This window comes from Schistocerca gregaria, chromosome 3 (assembly GCF_023897955.1).
Source record: "Schistocerca gregaria isolate iqSchGreg1 chromosome 3, iqSchGreg1.2, whole genome shotgun sequence".
Lineage (NCBI taxonomy): Eukaryota > Metazoa > Arthropoda > Insecta > Orthoptera > Acrididae > Schistocerca > Schistocerca gregaria.
This window is the reverse complement of record NC_064922.1, coordinates 684,926,700-684,942,132: the sequence shown is the minus strand read 5'-3', so window position 1 is coordinate 684,942,132 and position 15,433 is coordinate 684,926,700. Positions and strand designations below refer to the sequence as shown.

The following is a 15,433-nucleotide window of genomic DNA, read 5'->3' as shown; positions in this document are numbered from 1 at the left end:
ACTAGAAGACCTTTCACCGAAGTAGAGGAATCAAGCGTCACAGGGCATACTTCCGTTGATATAATTGAAGTCCATGAGTGCTTTGCATTTCCATCATCACATAAGCCATTTGCGCTAGTTTGTTCACATTTACTTCAGAGATTATTAAAATATTTCGGACACTATCGGGCAATTAGTCTAGCCAGGGAGTTTTGAAAATTTATCTGAAACGTTCGTTCCTCCACAACTTTTCATTTTCCGAAGCAGCTGACCGGGTTTCGTATCACCAATTTCTAATTCGACAACTAATTTCTTGATTTGACGTGCTTCACTTTCTTTACCTAAAGAATATTTGTTGTTTTCGTCACTGTTCACGAGATCCCATACATTTTCGACAAATCGGGACTCTCACTGTGCTAACAAATAATAGAATTTGGTTGCTTCATATTGCAAACTGTGCTTCAGCAAGAAAAAACTATACATCAAGCTTTTCAGTTTAGAAAGGAGGAAGTTTCACACTAACTTTGTCCACTTTAATTTTCGTGTTACCGTCTGGGATATTACTGTTCTCTCTATCTGCTATCAAATTTCTTTTGCTTTGCTATCACGGCGGGGTCACCAGTTGTTGGTCTTCTTGTACAATTAATTACCAAACCACAGTATTTTAGATTCAAAATTGTTATTTGAAAACGTCCTTTTTGATACAGAAACAATGTCACACTCCAACAACAAAACAATGGATCTCCAGATCTCTTATTCTGAAAATATAAAAATATCATTTGTTTTGCAGCTTTATTGTATGGTTAAATGATGATGGCGTCCTTTTGGGTAAAATATTCCGGAGGTAAAATAGTCCCCTATTCGGATCTCCAAGAGGATGTCGTTATCGGGAGAAAGAAAACTGGCGTTCTGCGGATCGGAGCGTGGAATGTCAGATCCCTTAATCGGGCAGGTAGGTTAGAAAATTTTAAAAGGGAAATGGATAGGTTAAAGTTAGATATAGTAGTAATTAGTGAAGTTCGCTGGCAGGAGGAACCAGACTTTTTGTCAGGCGAATACAGGGTTATAAATACAAAATTAAATAGGGGTAATGCAGGAGTAGCTTTAATAATGATTAAAAAATAGGAGTGCGGGTAAGCTACTACAAACATCATAGGGAACGTATTATTGTGGCCAAGATAGACACGAAGCCCACGCCTACTACAGTAGTACAAGTTTATATGCCAACTAGCTCTGCAGATGAAAAAGAAATTGAAGAAATGTATGATGAAATAAAACAAATAATTCAGATAGTGAAGGGAGACGAAGATTTAATAGTCATGGGTGACTGGAATTCGGTAGTAGGAAAAGGGAGAGAAGGAAACGTACTAGGTGAATATGGATTGGGGGTAAGAAGTGGAAAAAAGTTTGCACAGAACACAACTTAATCATAGCTAACACTTGGTTCAAGAATCATAAAAGAAGGTTGTATACGTGGAAAAGGCCTGGAGATACTGACAGGTTTCCGATAGATTGTATAATGGTAAGACAGAGATTTAGGAACCAGGTTTTAAATTATAAGACATTTCCAGGGGCACGATCTATTGGTTATGATCTGTAGATTGAAACTGAAGAAACTGCAAAAAGGTGGGAATTTAAGGAGATGGGACCTGGATAAACTGAAAGAACCAGAGGTTGTACAGAGTTTCAGGGAGAGCATAAGGGAACAATTGACAGGTATGGGGGAAAGAAATACAGTAGGAGAAGAATGGGTAGTTCTGAGGGATGAAGTAGTGAAGGCGACAGAGGATGAAGTAGGTAAAAAGACAAGGGCTAGTAGAAATCCTTGGGTAACAGAAGAAATATTGAATTTAATTGATGAAAGGAGAAAATATAAAAATGCAGTAAATGAAGCAGGCAAAAGGGAATACAAACGCCTCAAAAATGAGATCGACAGGAAGTGCAAAATGGCTAAGCAGGGATGGCTAGAGCACAAATGTAAGGATGTAGAGGCTTATCTCACGAGGGGTAAGGTAGATACTGCCTACAGGAAAATTAAAGAGACCTTTGGAGATAAGAAAACCACTAGTATGAATATCAAGACCTCAGATGGAAACCCAGTTCTAAGCAAAGGAGGGAAAGCAGATAGGTGGAAGGAGTATATAGAGGGTCTACACAAGGGCGATGTACTTGAGGACAATATTATGGAAATGGAAGAGGATGTGGATGAAGATGAAATGTGACACACGATACTGCGTGAAGAGTTTGACAGAGCACTGAAAGACCTGAGTCGAAACAAGTCCCCAGGCGTAGACAACATTCCATTAGAAGTACTGACGACATTGGAAGAGCCAGTCCTGATAAAACTCTACCATCTGGTGAGCAAGAAGTATGAGACAGATGAAATACCCTCATATTTCAAGAAGAATATAATTATTCCAATCCCAAAGAAAGCAGGTGTTGACAGATGTGAAAATTACCGAACATTCAGTTTAATAAGTCTCTGCTGCAAAATACTAAATGGTTCAAATGGTTCAAACGGCTCTGAGCACTATGGGACTTAACAGCTGTGGTCATCAGTCCCCTAGAACGTAGAACCACTTAAACCTAACTAACCTAAGGACATCACACACATCCATGCCCGAGGCAGGATTCGAATCTGCGACCACAGCAGTCGCATGGTTCCGGACTGCGCGCCTAGAACCGCGAGACCACCGCGGCCGGCGCAAAATACTAACGCGAATTCTTTACAGACGAATGGAAAAACTGGTAGAAGCCGACCTCGGGGAAGATCAGTTTGGATTCCGTAGAAATGTTGGAACACGTGAGGCAATACCGACCTTACCACTTATCTTAGAATATAGATTAAGGAAGGGCAAACCTACGTTTCTAGCATTTGTAGACTTAGAGAAAGCTTTCGACAATGTTGACTGGAATACTCTCTTTCAAATTCTAAAGGTAGCAGGGGTGAAATACAGGGAACGAAGGGCTGTTTGCAATTTGTACAGAAGGCAGATGGCAGTTGTAAGAGTCGAGGGACATGAAAAGGGAGCAGTGGTTGGGAAGGGAGTAAGGCAGGGTTGTAGCCTCTCCCCGATGTTATTCACTCTCTATATTGAGCGAGCAATAATGGAAACAAAAGAAAAGTTCGTATTAGGTATTAAAATCCATGGAGAAGAAATAAAAACTATGAGGTTCGCCGATGACATTGTAATTCTGTCAGAGACAGCAGAGGACTTGGAAGAGCAGTTGAATGGAATGGACAGTGTGTTGAAAGAAGGATATAAGATGAACATCAACAAAAGCAAAACGAGGATAATGGAATGTAGTCGAATTAAGTCGGGTGATGCTGAGGGAATTAGATTAGGAAATACGACACTTAAATTAGTAAAGGAGTTTTGCTATTTGGTTAGCAAAATTACTTATGATGGTCGAAGTAGAGAGGATATAAAATGCAGACTGGCAATGGCAAGGAAAGCGTTTCTGAAGAAGAGAAATTTGTTAACAGCGAGTATAGATTTAAGTGTGAGGAAGTCGTTTCTGAAAGTATTTGTATGGAGTGTAGCCATGTATGGAAGTGAAACATGGACGATAAATAGTTTGGACAAGAAGAGAATAGAAGCTTTCGAAATGTGGTGCTACAGAAGAATGCTAAGATTAGATTGGTAGATAACGTAACTAATGAGGAGGTATTGAATAGAATTGGGGAGAAGAGGAGTTTGTGGCACAACTTGACACGAAGAAGGGACCGGTTCGTAGGTCATGTTCTGAGGCATCAAGGTATCACAAATTTAGCATTGGAGGGCATCATGGTGGGTAAAAATCATAGAGGCAGACCAAGAGATGAATAGACTAAGCAGATTCAGAAGCATGTAGGTTCCAGTAAGTCCTGGGAGATGAAGAAGCTTGCACAGGATAGAGTAGCATGGAGAGCTGCATCAAACCAGTCCCGGGACTGAGACAAAAACAATAACAACAAGTACTATTACAATTTTTATTTTTGTAATGAAGGGGTGTAAGTGCGGATATTTTTATATGTGGTACTTCAATATGAACACACATCAGTGAGCTGTTTGTCTTTTCTCCCACACACTCGTCACAAAATTTATTTTTACAGTCTATACGCAAAAGATTGTGTGTTATGTAATGTTAAACGTTCCTATACTTATTAACTGAAACTCCTAAATATTATATTAGGTGTATCTGCATGTTGCTTATTACATCGTTCTACAGTTTCGTCGTTTGACACTGATGTTAGTAACACCGATGTCTCGAGGTCGATTGTTATCAGCCATCGATATTTTGACGTCCACGATGAAGTTGCAATCAGCACCTACGGTTGGCCAATCTCGCTCTTCTCTAGTGTGTAGTCATTTAATAAAATCAAGAAGCTATTGTCAGAAGATATGAACACGTGGAGATGACTTCAAAGACTGATAACGAAGTGTAGCACGTACCTCACTAGATGCAGTGGGAACTGGTTGCTGCTCCGTGCTTGTGACGACAGCAACACTGCGCTTGCCGGTGGCGTCACTTGGTTCTTCACTGGAGGAGGGAACAGACTCTGGCGCCTGAGTGGTCTGATCCGAACTATGTGGTTGCTGAGGAGCGGTGCGCAGCACCTGCACCAGTCGATGCATTTCTCGCAGCCATTTCGCAGACGACTGCGTCCAACTGCTGCTTGGTGGCGGTGGAGGTCTCTTCCTGCAAAACGTGGGGAAAGTAGTGGTACCCTGATTCTAGTGCAGCCTCACTCCATATAATATACGTCACACCCAGCAGTACACTTGAGATAACTACCTGCGCCGGCCTGAGTGGCCGGCGGTTCTAGGCGCTACGGTCGCAGGTTCGTATCCTGCATCGAGCATGGATGTGTGTGATGTCCTTAGTTAGTTAGGTTTAAGTAGTTCTAAGTTCTAGGGGCTGATGACCTCAGGAGTTAAGTCCCATAGTGCTCAGAGCCATTTGAACCATTTTTAGCTACCTGCATTTCCCAGTAAACTTGCGAGGAGACTGTGCGGGGGATATTTCGATAATAATATTGTCAATATTTGCTGCCGTTTCTCACAGTTCGTGATATCTAGACTGCGGAGGAAGGTTTTTGTGTGACACTAGGGGAGCTCTGCCGCGTGCTCCAAGAAACATTCTCTTTCCAATGTGATTTTGAGCTAAATGGCTTTAGCTCACAACATTAGCATCACTTGATGAGGAATCGTTTACGTAACTGATAGACTCCTACTCGAAGGCAATATTGTGAACTGGAAAAATTTGTAAGTTAAAAAAAATACGAGATTACAGTTTAACACTTTGGAGCAATATAAGAGTCAATAACAATAAAACAGCGAAATTGTTGATGAAGCTTCCTGGTTAGCTAAAATACACTTCCAAAAAAAAAAAATGCGACACCTGAAGGACAAAGTCACTTTATTGACAAGCGATGTATCGGGTAGTTCATCATTGTGGGAGTACATGATAAATTCAGACCAAATCAAACACACGTCACAGTAAAGGATGTCTAAACGGCCAGATCAATACACAGTGTAACCACCGGCCGCCCTCTGAAGGCAACGCAGGCACGTATTCTCACATTCAAATGTTTATAAAGGGGCCGAATGGCCTCCAACGATAAACTGTTCCAAGAGTCTTGCGCCTTTAGTTACAATTGAGCAAAGGTTCTTGCTTGCTCTGGAGAACGGGATAGTTTCCGTTTCATCATGTCTCGTTCGTCTCCAATTTACGAGAGATGTGAGAATCTTTCTGCCTAGGGCATTTGTTTTACACCACGAAGAACGTGTTGCGTCGTAGCAGCAGTATGTAGACGTGAATTGGCCTGCCCAAAAAGCATATCACCTTGTTGTCGATGAAGTGGATAATAGTTCGTGCAAGGTAGCGGGCACTGAGTACTTTACCCTGCACAAACACCTAGTGTGAGGACGAGTTGGTGGTCCGCCATGCCATGATCTCCGGGATGGTACCTATTTCTTGTGGGTGAATACACTCCAAAACAGACCGTTCACCAGGTCTACGCCGTACATGAATTCGTCCATCACTCGCAAACAGACAGAACCTTAATGGCAAAAACAGAGCGCCATTCCATTCTCTAGTCACCTCTTTCGCGAGTAGCCATGCATGGTAATTTCGTGTTGTCAGTGGCAGCCTGACCAGAGACACGCGTGATCTTGGTTCTGCCGCAATCAGGTGGTTCCCTGGTGACACAGCAGGTGTGAAATGTGGCCGGATTTCGTCCTTGGATGATGTTCGATCTTCCACTGCTGCTCACATAATGCATATATCGTAAGGTAAGCCCTTCTCTCCCCGGACCTCCACATTCTCGTCTACGGGCGAGGCAGAGCTCTACAGAGCACTGCTGAAAGCAGTGATACATTGTGCCCAACATTTCCTGCGTTGTGACGTCCCTCTAGCTTCCGGCAGGCTCAGAATCTGACCCCGTTCAATTGGCAGAAGCTGTTCCACAGGAGTACGAACTCATCGGTAGGACATGGTTATACCTTAGAATGAATGTTGCACATATTGTTCATGTTTAAACTCAGCACAGTTATTTCCTGCAAGTTCAAAACACAGTGTGAACAGACAGGCCTCCTGAGCGTCAGCTGACCGTCGATGACCGTGACAAATGCATCACTAACACTACAACGCCTCATTATTCACATGTTATACCCAGGAGCCATTGAATATAGTCCTTGAGGGAGTATATATACATATGCTTGTAAAATATTATACAAATTTAAAAACTTCCACTTGTTTTTCTCTTTAGGTATCCAAAGCTTTCAACTGAATGGGTAGCCCAAAAACAGCCCTGAAGTAGCTACAGCATTGCCGGTAGTCCAACTGGTCTTATTTCTTCCTGGAGATCTGTGACTGCTTATGATACAAAACTAAATTAAACCTAAATATAACTTTTTACTAAAATTGTTTACATGTGTCAATTTTGAACTTCCTCAGTTAACTTTAAGGGAATTAACTAGAATGGAAAACAAGTATCTCTAAAACGGATAGAAATTCTAAAAACGTGTAATCTATGTTTATTACAGGATATTTTTCAGGTGCTCTATCCACTAGACCTCCGGCGTGCAACTGAATAAACCCTATATCTTCAACAGCTATTTCGGCCATTTGCCTTTCCGCCGGCTTTTCATCTTGCTTGCTTGATGGCTAGCCAGTGAGGATAGGCTTGAGTTCCCATCAACTGAAGTAAACATTACAGCCACATATAGAGTAGGAAAACCACGAGGAGTTGAGTACGGCAAAATAGAAAGCGAAATATCCTCCGCTAGGAAAAAGAAGAGAAAAAGACGAAGAATGGCTTTCCCGAACGTAGGCGGAGAGAAACAGCATCCTTCCCATGTGCACGCTTGCATAGCCATAATCTACAGACCTGTATTCACAGCCATAGTGCGAAGCGAAATCATGATAATAATGGCATACCACACAGATTTTATTTCGTTAATATTATGACGTTGTCAAGAATTGCGACATATTTATTATAATCCTTAAGTAACTTGTGTGATACACGTACTTCTCAAATTTTCAGACGACTTTTTTTTTACAAATTATTTATTTCTCTAAACTGCAATTCTCGGAAGTTACACTAAAGCGATCTACTACTCTCTGATGTAAAAATTTTATTTTTGTTATGAATATATTAAAACATTTCATATAATTTGTTGTTACTATTTTTAAACTCTTATCCATCTGTGGCACGTTAAAAGTTGGGGTATCAAGAATCTATACTTGCGAGGAGGGAAGGGGACAGAAACTGAAACAACCCTGACCTCCGTCAGAACCAAAAATCTGGACCAATGCCCGGTCAGTTACATTGTTTATTTACACCCGTAAAGCGCTTCAAAGGTGTTAATAAACAATGTCACTGACGCACATAAACTTCTTATTTTTTGTGTCCCACTAATGATTTTAACCCAGAATCAGAATGAAAATAAAAATTTCTTTTTAGTTTAATGTTTCGTGATAGCAAAACAATATCTGCACAAATTGTTTGTTTAGCATTTATTATTTGAATATTTCTTATGAACTGTGACCATCTGATACACAAGGAGTCCATAAGTCGGTGGTGACAGTGTGTTTAGTCCATGACTCACCTGACGCTAACACTGCTTTCGCTCTCACTGACACTGGAAACGAAGCTGGATTCGGACGAAGATTCAGTCGCTGCCCTGTGCTGCTGCTGCTGAGGAGCCTTGTCACGGGCCTGGGCTTGCCTGGTCTCTGGCCGCGACTCAGCAACGGTTATGTCCAGCATCGACGTCGACGGCGTCAGCAGCTTGGGGGTCGGTCTCGGTGGGTGTGGAGCCAACAACTTCTTATCCTACACCAAATAATTTCTGTTGCATCTACATGACCTTTGTAAATAGAGAGCAGCCTTAACCCTCAGTTACTACCGTAACATCATTTTTGATCTCAGCATAAACATTATCTAATTTTTCTCTGAAATGGCGCCGCTCTTGAGTCAAAGTTTTGTGTGCCGTCTTAGAAGTCGCTTTTCTGTTAGGAAACGCGTTAGTGTTAAGTCGTGACGTTTTTTGTTACGGAATAATTGGATATTGGGTTCACTGTAGATCATATGGTAGTGCGTACATATACATTATTTCGTGACGTTTCGTATTTTTTACTGAGTTGAGTGTGTGATCTAACATTGGGTACTGAATCTATTCGGATTGGGGGACATGTCATGACAGCGGAAGAGGTTGGGTTATTTAGACAACATAGCAAAAGTAATCTGAAGGGGAAGAGAGAAGCCAGGAACACAGTTCCTATATAAGGGATTCTGAAAGTGAACACAATGTCCACAATACGGAGACATCGGTTTCTGATCTGGATATCTTAGAAAGCGAAAACTCTAAAAATATTTCTAGTTGTTACTACTACGGGAAAAACATGTTCAAATGGGTGCGAAACCCTCCCAGCAGTTCTCGAATCAGAACATCTAATATTATTGATCATTCATCGGGATTGCTTGGATCCGCTCGGCAATGTAAGCCTTCCATGCCGCTTGGAGCACGGTCTCTGCTTATTACTGATGATATGCTGAACACTATAGTAGATCATACAAAAGCACAAATTTCTTAAGTGAGAGTAAAATATGGTTTGACTGCGACTTATGTCGATCATGTGTCACTAGAATAAATTCAAGCGTTTTTGGGATTCATTTACCTAGTAGGTGCTGGAGATAACTGGTTCACATCTGTAGAACTAGCTAATGAATTACAAAAGGTTGGCCTGACATACGTTGGTACACTTCAGAAACAAAACATAAAATTCTGGCAGAATTCCCGCCCAGTAAATCATACGAAGTGAGACATAAAAAAATTGGTATCACAAAGGAATTAACAGTATGTTCCTATGTCCCCAAGAAAAGTAAATCAGTAGTCATGCTATCATCAACGTATCATGACAGTCGTATTGATCGGAAGAGTATTAAATCTGATATGATTCTTTTTTACTATACTTCAAAGAGAGCGTCGATGCCTCTGATCAGAAAAAAACGTGGAAGAAGGTGTGACAGGTGGCCACTAGCCATATGGTGGGTGTAATTGATAATGCTATTGTTCACAGTTACGTAATATAGCAGTGCTCCAAGCCTCACTCAAAGATATCAGGTTATCAGTTTTTGCTAGAAGTGTCGAAAAGTCTAACTGAAAACCATATAAAACAACGTGGTAACGTATCAACTTAACCAACGAGTCTGAAAACGTTAATGAATTCAGCATTTCGTTTGGAAGAGCAATTACAACCATGAAGCTCAAGTGCACCTAAAAATCGCCAAAGGTGTAGTTTTTGGTCAAGCAATCTTACAAAAAAGTGTCAATCACTTGTTCAAGATGTAATAAAGATGTCTGCAAAAATCACTCTCAACAGAAGATACTATTTGTACTGTGCAACGAATATTAAGACTAAGATCTTTCACAATTAATATGATCCTTAAATCACTTGGTAGGTGAAACAAAAAAGGAAAATTATTCCAAAAATGGAAAATTTATTACTTTAAACTTATTTTTGTATGGTGAATTGAAACAATTTGCACATTAAAGTAAAAATGTTTTATATGAGTTAGCGGCTTTCCTGTACATCATATTTTTTATTAAAGCAGTTGTAAACAAATTGAAATGAATAATTATAAAACAATTACTATGAAAAATTCAGTCCACTACTCTAGCTAAGTGCTGGAAACGATTTTATAATTTCGTTGGTTTCTTAGTCTTAAGATTAAAGTTCTTCTCTTCTTGAAATAATCTGGAAAATACCTTACACACAGAAGGAACACACAGGACCAGATATAAAGTGTTTTACTTATTTTGGATTTCTTCCAGTGCTGTCAACATTTATGCGTATGAATATATTGATATTTCTGTATCATTCATAATACTTTTATTCTTCCACAAGATGTCTTGACGACTACAGCACCACCCATCAAATTCGAGTATGTCTTGCTGCAGCATGTGAAGTTGCCTAGCCACGCAAGCATCACATACTGCTACAAAAATTCACCATTGATTTCCACAAACGACAGTCATGTGAAAGATGTAACAATGATGCCGCAGTCGTCAAAACAATATTTCCACAAATTAAAGTATTCGGACCGGCGAAAGAATTGTTACTATTTTCATTTATATTATCATTCACAGTACTCCTGATGAAAACCTTTTGTTGATAGTGTTAATGTCAATAATGTTACAGAAATAAAAAGAGTATTACAATGTGCGCTCTGCATCTGATAAAATTTATTATGCAGGCTGCGTATCCGAACAAATTAGTGAAAAAAAATTATTTTGGTAAATTCATTATCTGGCTATCAGACAGGAAACAGAACCATAAAAGACAACAAGAAACGTGTGATAGAATGTGTTGATTGCCGGTAGATAGATTGCTTACAGGCTCTGTTTCAAATTTTAGAAAAGAGTAAGTATGAGAGAACTTATTGTATTAAACTAATGCCCAATATCAACTGCCTTTTCTTGCTGTTCAAACACACACCATAAATTATTTAATAATAATTAATATTTTAGAAACTATTTTCTTTCTGGGCATCGCTGTAAGCTTTGCAGAATGAATCAAAGCCATTCATTAAAGCACCGTCGCTGTGAATGGAGGAACAATTTTCATCGAGATATTGCAGAAATGCAGCTAATAGAGGCCCATGGTTCAAATACCCACCCCATCATCCATGGGTTTCCTGAACTACCTCAGGCAAACACCTGAGCGATCGAGCCATCCTGATAGACTAAAACCGTGCATTGAGCATATATGTGTTCTTCACAAGAGCAACCCGCCACAGGTCGGTCTCGGTTACATTTAAACTTGGCAGGGTGTTAGAAGGCTGAAAATGAAAGGTTACCTATTTTGGCTTAGATGCCAACTCGAAAAAGCTTCCGAGAATATGACGGCCCAAGTTTCGACGCGTCTTCATCAGACTACTCGCAGAGCGAAAAAACTATAAAGCCAAGTTCATTTGTAGCGCAGTTGCTAAGAGCGCAACTATGTGACAATATTTTTTATGACGTCGTAAAATACAACGGAATTACTGACAAAAGAAACAAAGATTTCAAATGTTATTAGAAATAGATTTTAGCATCACGATTCACACGAAAACTGACACAGTTGTCGTTTGGTTCCAAGAAGTTGGTGACGAATTTGGCGCTTGAGTGCATCATGGGGTAATCTAATTAATGGAACGACATCAGAATGTGCACGCAATAGCCACAAATTTGGAAAAACTCACGAAAGAAACCTTTCATTAGTTATAAGCAAAGTTTCGCGAACTTACGTGAAAACTGAGCCGTTTCTGTACTTGTCAAATGGGCAAAATAGCCCCTTCTTGTACGATGGACTGTTTGTCGATGAAATCGGAATACCGACATGTTCACTAAGAGCAATTCCGCCCAAGTGTTTGCTGTTATGTAAAACCTGCGACTTATACTTTTGATGACAGGTCAAGACTTACATTCGTCAATTACAGAAGTGCCCTACACTCATCGCACAGCAAACGGAAATCACAAATAGAAGCGATACAAATAAAAAAGACACACCTTGATCCATATACATTTATTTTAAGCTCCAGGTCTCGATAAAATGCTTCAATATGCGTTGTTTACCATGAAATTATCGACAGATCGCGAAGTTGTTTTCTTAATGACATTCACACAAAACAATGTGACTATGGTATACACTGATAAGCCAGAACATTACGACCACCGACCTACTATCGATATAAAGCCGTCCAGGCGATAACAGCTTCACCTGGCGGGGAATGACTGTTTTTCAGATACACGCACGGTGCATGTAGTATCAGAGAGCGTGCTGTCCTTGTGCAGAATGGGAAGGCGTACGGTCTATCTGAGTCTGACCGAGGGCAGATTGTGTTTTCCCGGAGGCTCGACACGAGCTTGTCGGAAACTGCGCGACTTTTTGGGCGTTCGAAAAGCGCTGTGGTGAGTGTCTTCAACACGTGGCAAAACGAAGGTGAAATCATGATCAGACGTCGTCGGGGTTGGGCGGCCAACCGTCATTCTGTACATGTTGGAAATCGTAAGCTTGGCAGACTGGTAAAACAGGACAGGCGGTGAATTGTGGCAGAATTAACATCAGACTTAAGTGCTGGGCAGAGTCTAGGTGTGTCTGAACATAGAGTGCATCGAACACTCCTGCCGATAGGCCTCCACAGCTGACGACCCATGCATGTGCCAATGTTAACACCATGACATCGGCAACTACGACTGAAATGGTCACGTGACTTCGGCACTCGACTTTGGCGCAATGGCAGAGCGTTGCATGGTCATCTTCATCATACCGATGGGAGGGCGCCAATCTGTCGTCTTCCACGGGGAAAGCTCTTTGACAACTGCACTGCAAGACGGAGACAAGGTGGCGGTGGTTCCATCGTGCTCAGGGGAACATTCACGTGGCCATCTATGGGTCCAGTAGTGCTCGTTGTCGCGAATGGGTTGCGGATGTGAGTAGAAATGCGTAAGATTGCGTAAGATGAACATGTAGGAAAGCAACCTAACGTCATCTAGGGCGCTGGGAAGCGGGAGTGGTTACTCTCTTGTGGCAAGGGATGCTGGAGCTACGTGACCAGCGACGACAGAATGTTCTGGAAGGACGACAGGACACGGTAAACGCGCGTCATCACGGGGGATTGCATCAGACGAGCCTATATAAGCAGGGCCGCTGGTGATGCTAGGAGATTCCTTCGACAGTTGCCTTAGACGCTGGACCTGAGTTACTCTGCCCTCGGTACGGGACTTAGTTTCTCGTGGCACTTAGCTGCACAGGGTACATGCAGGATTGCACAACTTACATTCATTATGTTGGTGCCTCTTAGGGTTAGACAGTGGTCTTATCCTATCTCGTGTTTCCTCTTAGTTATTTCATCAGAAGTATTCGTCTTTTATTCCATCGAGTTCCCTTATCTGCAAAGAATTTTCAGCTTGTTTTCTAGCACCAGGACTTCGAGGTGGACGAGCCACCTCATTACTGGATTTAGCGTGTAGCTCCCATCCTGCTCCGCTCGCAGGAAACTACAGACGAGACATCGTGCGATGCACCATGACGACCAAGGAGTATCGTACACTGGTTGCACATCCAGTAAACCCCTTCAAGACGATAATGTTTCCCGACGACAGTGGCACTTTCAACAAGATAATGCACCCTGTCACTAGGCCAGGCATGTGATGGAACGGTTCGTGGAACACAGTGACGAGTTGCAATTGATGTGCTGGTCCCCTAACACTCCAGATCTGAAACCGATCGAATGCATCTGGGATGTGACTGAATGTGGCATCAGAGATCATCGTCCCTCTTCCCATAATTTACGGGAATTAGGTGACTTGTGTGTGCAGAAGGGGTGCCAACTCCCTCCAGCGAGCGGCCAAGGCCTCACTGCTTCCGTGCCATGACGCGTCGCCGCTGTTATCGGTGCCAAAGGTGGACTTACAGGCTGTAAGGTAGGTGGTCATAATGTTCTGGCTGACCAGTGTTATGTGCTTTCGCACATCGCTCATAGTGCTCCGAATTTTTATGCTTTCAGTGTTTTACGAATGCAGTGTTTCTCTTGAAATGAAACTAAAAGTCAAAGCAAAAACTGAACTACTAAAGTTTTCATATTTTTAGTTTTCAGTTACTATTAATTATATACACTGATCAGTCACACCATTATGTCCTCCCACCTAACAGCCGATGTGTACACCTTTGACACGGACAGGAGGGAGTTGGCACCATTCGCACACGCAAGGGACCTAAATCACGTAAATTCCTGAGAGGGAGGCAATGCGCTCTGACGACATGTTCAATTACGTCCCAGATGCTTTTGGGAGGGTTCAGTTTTGGCACGTTGTGGGGCCAGTATATCAATTGTAAATCGCCATTGTGTGCCTTCAACCACTCAATCACAGTCTTTTAACTAACGAAGTAAGAGCATATGGACTATCTGACCAATTGTGTGTTTGGATTGAAGAGTTCCTAGATAACATAACGCAACATGTCATTCTCAATGGAGAGAAGTCTTCAGAAGTAAGAGTGATTTCAGATGTGCCGCAGGGGATTGTCGTAGGACCGTTGCTATTCACAATATACATAAATGACCTTGTGGATGACATCGGAAGTTCACTGAGGCTTTTTGCGGATGATGCTGTGGTACATCGAGAGGTTGTAACAATGGAATATTGTACTGAAATGCAGGAGGATCTGCAGCGAATTGACGCATGGTGCAGGGAATGGCAATTGAATCTCAATGTGCTGCGAATACATAGAAAGAAAGAACCCTTATCATTTAGCTACAATATACACTCCTGGAAATAGAAAAAAGAACACACTGACACCGGTGTGTCAGACCCACCATACTTGCTCCGGACTCTGCGAGAGGGCTGTACAAGCAATGATCACACGCACGGCACAGCGGACACACCAGGAACCGCGCTGTTGGCCGTCGAATGGCGCTAGCTGCGCAGCATTTGTGCACCGCCGCCGTCAGTGTCAGCCAGTTTACCGTGGCATACGGAACTCCATCAAAGTCTTTAACACTGGTAGCATGCCGCGACAGCGTGGACGTGAACCGTATGTGCTGTTGACGGACTTTGAGCGAGGGCGTATAGTGGGCATGCGGGAGGCCGGGTGGACGTACCGCCGAATTCCTCAACACGTGGGGCGTGAGGTCTCCACAGTACATAAATGTTGTCGCCAGTGGTCGGCGGAAGGTGCACGTGCCCGTCGACCTGGGACCGGACCGCAGTGACGCACGGATGCACGCCAAGACCGTAGGATCCTACACAGTGCCGTAGGGAACCGCACCGCCACTTCCCAGCAAATTAGGGACACTGTTGCTCCTGGGGTATCGGCGAGGACCATTCGCAACCGTCTCCATGAAGCTGGGCTACGGTCCCGCACACCGTTAGGCCGTCTTCCGCTCACGCCCCAACATCGTGCAGCCCGCCTCCAGTGGTGT

The 15,433-nt window shown here is 42.4% G+C and overlaps 1 protein-coding gene across 1 annotated transcript in view; it reads right to left on the bottom strand.

Moving 5' to 3' along the window:
* Window positions 1-15,433, bottom strand: part of LOC126355558 (uncharacterized) — an 88,987-nt gene that overhangs the window by 54,131 nt on the left and 19,423 nt on the right. The window contains exons 4-5 of the mRNA XM_050005918.1: window positions 8,076-8,302; window positions 4,416-4,662 (exon numbers count right to left, since the gene is read on the bottom strand). Of these exons, the coding sequence (XP_049861875.1) occupies window positions 4,416-4,662; window positions 8,076-8,302 (474 nt within the window). The remainder of the gene's footprint in view (window positions 1-4,415; window positions 4,663-8,075; window positions 8,303-15,433) is intronic.